Here is a 14,724-nt window from a genome sequence, read left to right as displayed (position 1 = left end):
AATTAAATAAATTTAAATATTTTTCAATGAGAGAATTTCATTTACTAAATAATTAACTAAATCAAATAATGTTTACTACAAAATGTCAACTAAGTTACATAATATTTATCATTCATTATTTATACTTAATCAATCACTAATCCATAATGAAAATAAATAACCAAACAAATTAAAATATAAAAGTAATTAAATTCTGCATAAAGTTTTTATTTTTTATTTAATAATAATTGTATTGTTAAATACTTTTTTTGACTAACATATTACAATAAATAATTTGATTTTATGTTTTTTTTCTACTTGTTTAGAGAATTCTTCCAAAGTAATATTAATAACTTTTATAATAATAAAATTTTAAAATTTAAAATTATATAATTATGTAAATACAATTTATACTACCAAACATGACATAAGAATTATAATCTAATAACAAGCAGTGAGCCAAGCAAACACGCTTAAGGAATTAGAATCTATAATCACAATAAAATGTAATTATTACCCAAGTAATTACAATTAATCCAATACTTTGCAGCTTGAACAGGACTAAACATGAGTATCAGATATCATTCGGAAAATCTTAGATACATAGACACAGGTTTGAATACAAATAACACAGTACTAAATATTAGAAAACCAGTGTCCAGCTAAAGATCATATGAAACAGAAGAGTCATTCTATCTAAATAGTAAGTTACAGAACTGAAGCCATGAATAAAATATCATTCATAAAGAGTGTTGATTACAACAGCTTACCAGAGATCTGATAATTGAAGTTCAAGACTTCCATAATTTCATGGTGCAATCTTCAGCATAGGTAGCTACCAGATTCCTGTGAGGATGATGTGTGATGCCTATTACATCCTTTTCATGGACCTGTCAATGTCATTCACCCCATTAACAACACACGCAACCTTAACCAACATACACTTTAATCTTATGTTTCAACATGAACCAAAACTCTACAAACATATCCTATTTTATATGACCAATATATGAAACCCACATGAATTCTAGTTGTATTACTAGGAATTAGGGATAAGTGTCATATACAGGTATGTCTCCGATATGACTAAACTCAATTTTTAAGTTCTTTCATGTATTTGGAGAACCACGCCCTCATACTCATGTTAAAACTATGTTTCAGATAAGAACATTTTAAGAAAAAAGTGAGTCGGAATAACAAAGAATTTTACACAAGGTTGTTTGAGACTACAAGATTAACATGATAGCTCAATTTTTTAACCAGTGCATAAAATTTTACCCGGACTCGGGTTGAGAATTAGCTAGAAGAAACCAACTGTGTTTAGAATTTTAAAAGAGGAAGAGAAGACTTAAAGAAGTGTAGAATAGGCGAACATAGCCTCAAACGGAGAGCTTACTGTCATTAGATGCTCTAGTTTTCCTGTTTGGTAGCTGAAGCAGTACATATTCCTGCAGATATTAATACAAATAAAATCAAAAGAAGGTTAAAAATATGATAAAAGAAATTGAGAAAGTACATAGCTTTTAGAGCCATCGTTAACCAAGTAATTTACATAACATCATCAGCAGCAAGGGAGAAATCTTGTTAATCAAGGGGCAGCTAATTATAATTTCTTATATAAGACACCGAAGCTGGAACATTATAACCGCACACAAACTTCACAACTGAGATATTGCTCTCATTAATAAAAAGGGTGCATATTTCATTCGAGAAATGGATAAATTATGTAAATGGATTATTTAAGCGCAACCATAAAGACTATGTTGCTCCATCTTATCATTTTTCTTGAAGTACCCATGTCCGATCTTTGAATCTAACACATATTGGACATGAGCATGGAGATTTGACCAAACCTACATATACTAGGAAAGACTTAAAAAATCGGACATACCCATGTTGAACACATTCCTGTCTATCATTGTACCAAAAGTTAGCTGCCACCAGAATTACAATACTGATAAACGCATCAAGTTCCTAAGCTAAAACTTTGCAACCCTGTTCTCATCATGCAAAATAAGAGGTGCTTGAAGAGATTCCCTTCTCTAGGAGGCTTTACAGGTTGATTAGACCCTTAATCTTCACAATCTAAATTTATTGCATAAAAGAATATTTTAAAGCATTACCTGTCCTCGCCTACACAGTATATCCATTCACCTTTTGGTGAGACACAGGCAGCAACAAAATCTCCACCCTCCTTTTTACCGGATGAGAAACTTTTCACAACCTGCACCACAATCATTATGGAAGTAAAGCATGATCATAAGAGTTCATTTCCATCCCACTGGCATAGAACAAAAAAGATGATGCGTTAAAAGAATTTTAGCCTAAGTACAAGCAAACCCAATATTGCCGTTGCTAATCAAGGAAATCACCAATCATTTACCCTCTTTCCATTCATTATCACAGTAAAAGATTTGATTAGTTTAGGCTTAGAAATCTATATTAGAAGGTTCAGAACTACATATTCAGTTTTGCCTTTACTCAAAATTTCCAAACCATAGCTTTACACATTATGACTTAGAACAGCTGATGCTTACTATGTTGTAGAGAAACCTAGAATTCGGCAAAATATTGTGTTGGGAAGGTTGAACTGGCAAAACTAGTATCAGCAGCGGTGGTAAAGGAAATCATTATATAATAATTAAAAAAAAAAACTCAATGATTTTAAGTTATTTCCAATGGGGGCGCAATTAAAACTCCAAGAATTGAATTTGCTTTGATGAGAAGAAAGATGGAGCAATCATCAATGTAATAAATGGAGAAAAGAAAAGGCTTAAGTGAATCATATCAATGTAAAATCACATTAACAGAAGTAAATTTCCCTCAGAACTTACCTGTCCTTGAAGTGTCATGATGTATATTGACGACGTCTTATTGCACACAATAATATGATCTGTATTTTTCGGGAAAAGATGAACTGAATTCACTGAAGCATCACCACCCTACCAATCAAAAGGTATAAAACAAGGGTTTAAAGTTATAAAACAAAGGTTTAAAGGCAAAAACCAACATAAATTATGTAAAATATAAGCCAATTTTATTGAGAAATAGAATACCCTTAACGTAGGTGGTGGTTTAAATGTTTGTAGGCAGTCTGTTGTTTTTACATCCCACACCTACAAAAGGCAGCATGGCCAGTTAGATACCGAAGACATGATTAAAAGATTGATATTTCAAAATACATGCATAGAGAATTTACCTTGACAGTGCAGTCACTGGAGGCAGTAATAACACGACTTCCATCAGCTGTAAAAATGGCATCATTCACATAAGATGTATGCCCACGAAATTCTTTGAGCAACTTTCCTGATTTCAATCCATGGACTCTGCACTCCAGGAAAAAAAATAATGGGTGGAAAGAAGCAACCGGACAATATTATATTTGGCATATAATGTCAACATGTCACAACTATGGATATGAAAAAATATAATTCAGCAACCAAAACAGTCTGGGCATGAGAATTTCAGAATAAAAAGAAAAAAAAATACAAACAAATGAAAAGAAACTAATCCCAAGAGAAAACAAAGCTAAATAGTTCTACACTTAACCGCTTGCTTCATATGCAAACATTTAAATTTGACACAAAAGAGTATACACAAAGGAGAATTAGAACCTTGCAGTGCTATCAAAAGATGTACTTAGTAACTGGCTTCCATCACGAGAGAAGACAAGACTTGTCACACCTTGAGAGTGTGCACGTTCAAGACGGCGCAAGCATTGACCTGTCCTTATGCGCCAAACCTGAAAAAAAGTTGCAAATCAGATCTTACCTGCATGACTTCTATCAAATTCCAATTGTAAATCAATGGCACTCAAATTTAGAAAGAATGCTGCAGCATTGACAAAACTGGAGTGCCAACAGGAATTCCAACTATCAAAGGTATAGCATCAAGCATCAATCAGGTTCATGAGATAAGCTCACAAGATTAAGTCCTACCATGAATATAGACAATATAAAAAGTTCCACAAACCAACATTTGACCAGTAAAATAAAAGGGAAATGTTAACAATGCCTAGTGGCACTGGTTAAGATGATATTTAAGAAAAGAAATTAGTAATTAAAGCATTGTTCCCTCTTGAATTTGGTGAAATTTCAAGCAATAAGTCTTTCTTAAAACAGTAATTTAACCATATTTAATTAGTGCCTATAGGCATCTGTTAACTGGAACCAAAATGAAAACCACCTGCAACAGGTTTCCAAATTTTCTTTTTATATTAAAATGGAAGGCGGTTGGTTCAGTCGATTAAACTGAAAAAGAGAAAAATGTACAGGTTGGGTTGGTTTATGTAATGGATAGGTAATTGGGTTGGGCGTAGGATTTGGGTTAACTATTTATATATTATATATTTATTACATTTATAAATATATCTAAAACATTTTAAAATAATATTGTATTTATTATAAGTTGGTTAAGTAGGCTGGTTTGATTATGCATTTCATAATTGATAACCAACCAACTTAATCTACCATAACCAGCCTTAAAACCAACTTTGCCAACCTAACTGACTTGACCAAATATCATCAGTTATGTTGGTTTCAACTTACTTTTGCTGAGCCCTAGTTTTGAGCAAATGAAAAACACTTTAAAACAAGGGAAACACGAAAAGCAAAAGAAGTAACAATTAAAGATCAGAAAATATTAAAACCATTGAAAGATAAGATTCCTTGGACCCAACGTTGAATGATAATGTCAAGCGACCATTAAAATAACAAGTAGAACTACCATCTGATAAACTACTAATTCTTTCAGGCTTCTTACAACATGAAAAATAATTGACAGATGTAAAACACAGATCGCACAGGATTAGGAATAAACTGTTCATTGTCTAGAGCACAGAAACTAGATCATAAGTTCACACATATGCAACAAAATTACCTTTATCTTTCCATCTTGTGACCCAGATGCAATCATCTCTGAGTCTCTGCTAAAATCAACACAAAGTACAGGATCATCATGCATCATGAAAGTTTCCTGTGATGATATGTCAGAAATGGCACAAATGTTAAAAAAAAAAGAATAAACATAAAAATAACAGAAGGATAAGAAAAGGAGTACAATAATCCATCCTCTTGAACATTGGTGAGGAGCATACATAACAGCAGTTATGGTTGCTCTTTGTATATTCGCATTTAACTCTGAATCAAAGCATGATTCTCAGAGTCATAGTTAGCCATCAACAAACACGAGGTTACAGAACCAATCAATTTACAGAACATGACTTTGTTTAAGACAACCTCATCTCGACTTTGCACTGGCTAACAGAGACATGGGGCAATTAGATGTTCTAAATGTCTCTTCCAAGACCCATCTAGATTAGGGCTTTCCATAAGAACTATCTGCATCTATAATTTGAACACCCGGAAACCCATCTTCATAATCTGTTCAGATAAAACTAAGTAGTATCTAAACAGTTTTCCAATATGCTTTAACTGTGATAATGATTATGAGCCAGGTTTAGCTCAATTAGCAGCTTACTCAAGCTATCCAACCCAAATGACGTGGAACAAAAAAATTCAAGCTAAAAGCTGCCTACAGACAAGCGTCCTATAACTTAACTAAATTGTTTATTTTGCCAGTTTATCTTATGTTTGTTTTTTAATTGCCTATAGTTAGTACTAACATTCAATTACATTATTTATTATCATGTGATTAGAATGTCACCTTTTAATTTTCTTTAATGTCTAGGTTAGATGATATTCTTTTTTAACCACGGGCTAGGATTAAATGCCCTAATGTACTTTTCCAGCCAAAGTAGTCATAAGAATGATGGTTCCTAATGGATGTGTAATAGTCAACCCAACAACAAAGGTACGACTATCAGATATAATCCCTTTGTTTCGAAACCATGCTTGATAAATAAGAAATAACTTGCTCTCTAAACGTGATGCAAGTGGTTATCACCATATAAACTAAGGAGTCTTGGTAAAAGGAAGACAACCTCCAAGACTATATATGAGCTCTATAAAGTGAAGTTAGGTTAAAAATGCACCAAGCACATTCATAAAAATTTCAATAGAGGCACTAAAGAAATATCCGGAATCAATCTTTGGCACTTCCTTTTGGTGGCACTTGATCTTAAATCCAAAGACAGACACTTAAGGAAAATCAAGTTTTAGTGGCAATCATTAGAGATAAACTTGTTACAAAATCAAAGAATCTTTTTTCTTGTGCAAGGAGGTCTTCTTTTGAGGATTTACCGTCTCAAGAAAAGGACTAAAAGCAAAGCAGGGGAAGGGTTAAGCATTAAAGGGTGAAGATCACTAAAATAATCAAAGAAATCGAAGTTTTTATGGTTAGACTTGTCCTAGCAGAGGTGCATAGGGAACATTACTCCTAGAAGTCCTGTCGGTAAAAACTTGAGAAACAACTACTTTGAGTGGTCAAATTCAGCATAGAGACCATTTTGACCAGATTAAGGTGATGATAAAAGATTCATTAGTTTTTACAGAGTCGAAGAAGAAGTTAATTTTGCAGCGCGATACATCAAATATTTGAACGAAACTACTCTTAGTCAAGATGGGATGCTGGAGAAATTTTTAAATGAGAAGTTATCAAACAGACATTATAGCTATTCTACCAATGGTTTGAAGTTCCATTTAATGTTAAGGGCCATGCTTCATTAACTGCATAGTTTAGCTTACAAAGGACTTGCCATTTATTGAAGTCAAATTTTGATTCTGTACTTAATAAAAAGAAACTGCTCTTTAACCCTACTATAAAAAGTCTTCTGAACTCATTTAGTAGCCATAAATATTTAAAGGAAATCAAAGTCTCAGTCATAAATATTTAAGGGATTAATGACTGATTGTAACTCCTAGAGCAGCCACAGCATATTTTTATATCATTGCTAGTGCTTATACAATCATGAATTCTATTCTTGTTAGAACTTCAATTCTGAATCAATTTTAGCCCATGTTCTATGTATGTATATATATATATGATTTTCTACTTCCGTGATACATCACAATAATATCAGGTTACCTACTAATATCAATAGTTCCAATTTCGTCACTAGTTTCTACAGAAAGAGAAGTCTAAAGGTCCAATGTATTTATAATCCAAATAATTTCACAATGCTGCCACAACACACACACTGTATTTCAAAATGAATTATCTTCTTTCATCTTTATTTTAGCAGGATAAAGATGAAAGAAAAATCGATTTTGGCAATAAACAGGGATGTGAGAACTGTATACATGCTCCAAACAAAAAATCTCATGTCCAAACAAATTGCATTGAAGTGAAGACAAAGAGATTGTTTGATTTCCAAGCAAGAAATGATACACATGAGTAACAACAAACACATGAGGCTCCAGATCCGATGCAAATTAGATAACAATGTGAAACGATAGATACATCCAGTGACATACACATTATATACAGAAGAAATAGCATTGCATTTATATCAATGAATTCAAGTGACTTGTATCATGTCCGGATTAAGCTCATCTGAGCACAAAAATAATCCCCATCAAAAAGCTAATCTCATTTCTTCATTTTACTCTCACACGACATAAAATTTCAGCTAAGAGGAAACAAAATAAGCACACTCTACATAAGCATATATAAGACACTTTAATGCTAATAGTAGCGGTCAAAATTAATCTTTGTATACTTCTTTAGTTTACACTATAAATGAAGAAAACCTATATGCATAATTTAAATTATTATTCAGCATATATCAAGATGCTGCAATACATGATAAAACAAATAGAAGCAATCATGCAATTAATCCTTCCATAAAGTAATAATGAGAAACACTTGGATGAATACCTTTTCTATTGACCAAGAAAAGAAAATGGTATAAACAAACCTCAAAACAATCATAGTATAAACATCAAAAACACAACTGGAAGCAACTAAAAAAAAAGTAATCTTTCCAGTATGTACCAATGACAAACACAAACCTAGAAATGAATTTTCTAATGACCAGAAAAAAAATACAAACAAAAATCAAACAATTAAAGTATTAACTATCGAGAAATTGGAATTGGTTGTTTTCACTTTCAGTGGGTAGTCCTTCCATTTGGTAACACTAATCAAAGAAAACAATAATGATATAAAACAATTTAAAAGAAACAAAGTGCTCACATCTGCCTGGTACTGAAGATCCTTCTTGAGCTTCCCACTTATGTAATCCCAGACCTTTTAACAATTAAAATGTAAACACAATAAAGGTTCATCCATATAATTCACACTAATAGAAAAGTTTTCCCTTTTTGAAGATATCAAACCTCAATAAATCCATCAACAGAAGAAGAAACAAGAAACTGCCCATCTGGTGAGAATCGAGCACATTCTGCATGACATTTCTTTCCAAACTGCAGTAGGAAAACAACCAAGGCCAAGAAAAAAAAGGATGATGTGTTAACTATATTAAATAAAGGCAGAAAACAATTAAGGAAAGAATAATTATAAAATAAAGGCTAACTTTCACATTCCAAGAAGCCTATAGCAAAAAACAATTCACCTTCTTGAATTGAAATGAAGCTCATGTTTAATAGTAATTAAAAGCCATTTTGCAGGTTTCACAGTACAAAATATCAGCGACATATAAATAAACTCAAGTCAATGCATAACCAAATTATCAACATATACTCTATCTCACTTATGCTCCAAGCAAAGCAGTTCTTTTTTTTCTGAAATAACAGAGTAGGATAAAAGACTTTATGAAAGAAAAAATATATATATGGAAAAAAAACTATACAATTAAAATATTATAAATATTTTAAGCCATTCTTTGACAAGAAGAATATCAAAATCTATTTTAGGGAAAGAGAGAAGGAAATAAAGAAAGATTATTAATTCTTATATTAACTTTTTTGGCACGTCAAAAATTTATATTAATTTAGTCTAACTAGGTAGCTTTTACTTCAGACAGTTACCACATCATCTTATTAAGAGACAACATCGTTTTCTTAATAGTAAAGTGCTCAAATTGTACACTAAGATTGAAGCTCAAGAACAGTAGGGTGGTAAAATTGGAGGCTCCAATATAGTAAGATGATAAATATGATCTTTATCCCAATAATTTCTACTCTTGCCCGCGGTTTTGAGCCCCAAAAATACTCAAAGATGTTTTGCTACAGTTGAACCCCTTTAAACTTAGAACTCACAAGTTAAATCATCTATTCCTATACCAAAACATGGATGAAAAGCAAAATCTTCTCAGGGAGAACAATGATTAAAGTTATAGGTGACATGCCTATGATGATTAATATGACATACCAAAATTTTAAAAAAATAGATATGACATTGCAAAAAACCATAAGAGAATACAAACATCTTTTCTGAATGAAGATTGCCTGATGATCGGCATCACTATAAATTCAGCTGATTGTGAGGCTTTTGAATAAATAAAGAAAATACCAAATTTTCCAGTCTTGGAAACAAAGAAAATACATAAATCAAAGAAAATAAAATAATAAAAACTAAACACTAGAGCAAATTGGGATTCCCACCAAGTGTAAGAGAACATGAAGTTAGATCTACAGAAAACTAATAACCAAAATAAAAAACTGACTTCAAGGAGAGAAACCAAGAAAAGCAAGTAGCATAAAATCTCAAAACACATCATCATTGAACTTACTTTGATTGTATGTGATAGGGTCGTTGGATGCATGTCATCAATGTCTTGTTTCATAGCAGCTGTTCCTCTAAATAAGTCAAACTGTGTTCCTGGAGGAAGCAAACCTGAAAAGGACATAATGAATGATTATCCAACAGTGTGAAACATAAACCCAAATCCAATACATTAGAAAGAATAACTAGGGTACCAAACTTGTTAGTAAAACCAAAAGATCAACCCCTTTCTTCATTTTACAGTTTTCTCCTCTTCAAATTTATCTTTTATTTCTTCTTCTCTTTTCTCCCACAACTCCACTGGTTTTACATTCCATTACTTTCTGGATCTTCATGCCTTTAGGCATCTTCTCTTATTTGTTTTTTATTTCTCTGATCCTATTCCCTTCCACTACCACAAATCGTTCTTTTCCATTTCAAGCCAGCAAAATTTTGGATAAATAAGGTATTCAGTGGCCATGGCTACTTTCTGAATCTTCTGATGTTTGAATAATTTGTACATTTTCTTTTAGGTGCAAGAATTGCATTCACACTCAAATTAAAAAGGCACACACCTCAAAGGTGTAGCATCCTTTTATCACCCCTCGCATCAATCCTTTAGCACTTCTTGTTGAGTCATACATAAAAATGCACTTCGTACACGCTTTTAAAAATCTGGTCAAAAGCACTATATTTGTGCTTCTACTAGCATTGCAACTCTTAACTTCATTAAGTTTGGAATGTCAACAAATTTGGCGTTTGAGCCTTTGGGGCATATTTGATTAAAGAAAAATGGCTATTTTGTGCTTGATTGAGTTGCCATTACTGACCCATTTTTCCTTCATGAAATTATGATTTCAAAATCCAAACCCTATGGATGCCCTAATAAAGAACTCAATAGATGTTAAAGTGAAATTATAAGTATCAAATCAACAAGAAACTAATAAATGAAGCATCTTCACATTTAAACAAAAATGTACCTTGATGTTGTTGCCACTTTAGAGCCTGACCAATCAAGGCCATTAAACGTGAAGGTGGCACGACACTCACTTCTGCGGCAATGGCTGAAATTAAAAAGGATAAATCATTAATCCAACTTGTACAGTTTGTTCAAGTATGAAATTTGCATATTAAAAATGAATTAAATTTACAATGTAAATCTGCAAATCTATTAACATTTACACAATACAAGCCCAATGATATGTCCTGTTCATTGACAATGATCCACTTGCTATACTCAATCTTAACTGTATAAAGGACTTGGTTTAGTATTGCCTAGACTGAACACGAATGTAGATCCTCAAATGTAATGAAAAGAACTAGAGGAATTTGACAAAAGAAACCCTGATAGAGTTTAAATACTACAGTACATTTTCTTCTTCTTTTTTATTTTTACATTATTGAGGAAAATATTACAAAAATGGCATCGGACTAAAATTACGCCTATAGGAGTACTTGTGTCTTGTATTTTGAAAGCTGAGAACTTCCAAGATTTAAAGTTGCAATGAAAGGGGTATGCTTGCCTCAAAAAAACATTAATCATACCTAAGGATATATTCAACTACTAGGTTAATACACAGCAATTAAACAATGGATTTATAATAGCAACGCCATCACTGTTGCAATTTGCATGATTTAAACTCCTCTTCCTTGGGTAGCAGAAGCTGTTACAAATTGCCATCTATAGCCTGAATTACTATAAGTTTCGGAGACATACACATATCATTTTAAATCACTTTCGGCATTTATCAGAGAAATAATCAATTACTAAAGATGTAAAGAGAAAAAACAACCTTGAGCAATCTGTGCACGGCGTTTCTCTTTTGTTGAATCCTGGTAAGCCTGTTACATAACACAGAAGACATAAACCTTACTGGAAACAGGAATGAAAATTGGCTCCATATAAACAAGGGGAAAAAAGAGAGACAAAGAACAATTTTACTATTTAAATAAAAATGGAAAGGAAATAGGGAAAGCAATACAAGCATGGCAATCCAACTTCCATTTCATGCTACAAGAACAATCAGCATGGTGGCAATGATAAGTTGAGACGTAAATGTTAAATGAAATTAAAACTGAATCAAGCTCATCACACACTTAAAGAAGCATAAATTCTGAGGAAAAAGGAAGTGAAAGGTTGAATAAATTTTCATTAGTCTGCTTGGACAGTTAGACATACTACAACTATAGCTTTAAATTCACAAGATTTTAGCCCTATACATCCTGGCAAACATTGGGTTCCAAATAATTATCTTTCTAAAAAATGGCAATCACGGTAATCTTATGCTTTCAAAACTTATTTTGACAGAAAACAACACTGCATGTTCCAGAAATGAGTGGAACATATCATCACAAAAATAACAATGAAACAACACATAAGGACACAAAAGCTAGTTTTTTTACCTCATTTGGATCAAAATAAGTTCTGACAAGGAGATGTTCAAGCCTCAAGTATCTTTCAGGTTGCTCCTGCTTCATAACACCCATTGCCTGGGTTTGCCTCAAAATAGCACGTGCGGTGTCCAACTCTCTTAGTTCAATCATTTCTAATACAATCTGCAGAAGGCAATGCAAAAATGGGAAATATAATAGGGAACATAAATATGAAGAAATTGAAAAAGGATGACCACAATGAGTGGTGACCTAATGATTTTAATGTACACCTCAATCATGACAAAGATTCATCTTAAGCTCATGTTCAAGCCACACGAAGAAAAAATATGGCATGTAATGGGTTGCAATTGGTTTTGTAATTTGTTAAAAGTGCAGAGAAGACACCAAGAACCTATTATTATTTTGACATCACATGACACCTATGTGATAGATCAAGTAGCAAAACTCATGAAAAAATAAGTTAAAATGATGGAATGGTGGTCGAATAAAGGAATAAGACCATTTTATCTTTGGAGCTAGAGATCGGATGACCTTTATTGTTTAAGATATCAAGAGTCAAAATACATGTATGATATAAATTATGCACGTATATATTTGTATATATATAATACTAATGCATAGATAGTTATGTATATGTATAACCTATATTTGACCTTGAATTCAGTAAACTAAAAGAGCCAATTCTTCGGTCAAACCTGTGTACTATTGCAAGAAACTCCACTATAAGGTAAGGAAATTCATTTGCAAAAATAGAGAAGAACCATAAAACACTAAATACATAGATAGAGTAACCACCTAACCAGTTAAGGACTAATAAGACAAGACATTACAAAATTTAAGGAAACTCCATAACTGATTAAACTATGAAAATCATCTAAACTATAGAAGAAAGTAAATTGCCATAGACCATTAACTTTCGACTTAGAGACCTGACAAGAGGATAGACAAACTCTACTTGAAACATCAAATTCAAACAAAAGAAAAAGGCAGTGATCATCATGTCAGTTAAGATAATGTCACACTCACAAGGAATCCCCACAAAGCGCAACCGCAGCTCAAGATTCCTTTTTCCACTGAACTAAGATACAAACTTCAATCTTAGGTAAAAGAAAAAGAATACACATATAACCATGATGAACATAAGCCTTCTTTGGAAGTTTGTACACCCTGAGATGAGTTCTTAGTCTTAGTAAGCAATACCCTCCCTAATCAAAATGCATTGCAGGCTTAAAGCATCACAAACTCCTTCTAATCATAATGATTATCAGTAACCATTCAAATACCTCAACCACACAACACTATAACTTCAACACCATAATTATAGCTGCACTAGACCATTGCTTTTTCCACTTTAGCAGTGTTGTCAAGGGTGCAAGGTGCACTCTAGGCACTTGAACCCTTATTTTGCTCCATGCACAACCCTTATTTTTATTGGTCAATAGACATGATTTTCTTATGTCCATGTCTGTTTTTGAATGCTCGAATACTTAGAAGTATAGAGTTCAATACCATCCCTTTCTTCCTAGTAAAGGTATATCTAATAAAAAAAGTGGAAAAAAAATTAAAGAGAACTTCAATGAGATGGGCTTTTTCTGTTGTATGCCTATTTCCTTACAAGAAAGCGCACCTAGGCTCACCAAGCGTGCACCCGATTAAATTGGCCTTGCCCGAAAGGGAATGAGGTGTTTTCCTTGTCCAATGCTGAGCCATAAGGGGCAAGCACGCCTAGGCGCATGCCTAGACAACACTACACTTGAGTACTACTTATATTTTACATCCCAAGAAGCTACTATATGAAGCAATAAAATTGATAGATGGCAGGTAGACTGTTACTTTACAACTTGCATTTGAGTTCTTAAATGTTGTTGTAACTTATACAGGAAAAAGGCAACTAAGTAGTAACTCAGATCCCATACATACAGCCGAAAGACTCTTGAAGGTTGTGAGCATAAGAGAGCTTAGGGGTGTAATATCTTCATTCAGTGAGTTAATTTAGATAGGGTTGGGTGCATTACGGGTAGACAAGAACTAAAAACGAAAAAGAAAAAAACTTACAAAGAAAAACAACCAATCCAATTCTAACGTAATTGTTCTATAGAGAAAACAAAATCATGCAATTATATTTTAAAAAAGTGAAACACCGACATTTTTTTCTCATTATTTGGAGGAAGTAAAAAGCATCTAGCGAAAGAAACATCAAAAATCACCCTAAATTTCATTCATATAAAGCAATGTGTATGAAAAACTAGTTTCCAGAGTAATGGAAGATAAGAGTCCAAACCTGCTCATATAAGTCCTCCAGTTTATTCCTTGGGAGCTTCAGTTGAGCCACTTGAGGCAAAATGGCATCCCATCTTCCACTGTTAATATCAGCAACAAACGTCTCGATGCTATCTACAGTATTCAGAGAAACCTGACACTCGTTCTGTAACGTTTGAAACGTTTGATGCAAGGAATTTTCTTTGCAAAATTGGAGCACAATCTTAATAACGCTGACCCAAAAGAAGAAGAAAAAAAAATGTAATAACCAAAACAAAACAGAAGTTAGAAATTGATGTCAGCATCTTGAGCATTACCCAGAACCAGAAAACAAGAAAACAGCAAAAGCATAGAATGGAAACGTACTCTCGAGCTTCGATTTCTAGAGTCATGGTGGGAGCCCGAGGGAAAGGATTGAAACAATTTGATGAAGTTTGAACTCCCTGCTTTATTCACATATTTGTAATAATTTGGACCCGTGGCTTGCAGACTTAGGGTTAAACTGTCTGAGGCTTTCGGGTTTAATAT

General features: G+C 33.0%; 1 protein-coding gene across 1 annotated transcript; it reads right to left on the bottom strand.

Moving 5' to 3' along the window:
- Positions 1-537: 537 nt before the first annotated feature.
- Positions 538-14,704, bottom strand: LOC107920255 (suppressor of mec-8 and unc-52 protein homolog 1). Its single transcript, XM_016849865.2, has 16 exons — positions 14,563-14,704; positions 14,219-14,429; positions 11,947-12,099; positions 11,337-11,385; positions 10,524-10,607; positions 9,572-9,675; positions 8,217-8,303; positions 8,074-8,127; positions 4,858-4,953; positions 3,594-3,721; positions 3,179-3,305; positions 3,036-3,095; positions 2,814-2,921; positions 2,103-2,203; positions 1,376-1,427; positions 538-869 (listed from the first exon to the last, which is right to left on the bottom strand). Exons 1-16 carry the CDS (start codon positions 14,586-14,588, stop codon positions 771-773), a joined length of 1,539 nt encoding a protein of 512 aa, XP_016705354.1. The 5' UTR covers positions 14,589-14,704; the 3' UTR covers positions 538-770.
- Between the last annotated feature and the right edge of the window lie 20 nt (positions 14,705-14,724).

The sequence above is a fragment of the Gossypium hirsutum genome, chromosome D13 (genome assembly GCF_007990345.1).
Source record: "Gossypium hirsutum isolate 1008001.06 chromosome D13, Gossypium_hirsutum_v2.1, whole genome shotgun sequence".
In the NCBI taxonomy this organism is placed as follows: domain Eukaryota; kingdom Viridiplantae; phylum Streptophyta; class Magnoliopsida; order Malvales; family Malvaceae; genus Gossypium; species Gossypium hirsutum.
The sequence above is the reverse complement of the archived record's forward strand: the minus strand, read 5'-3'. Positions and strand labels throughout refer to the sequence as shown.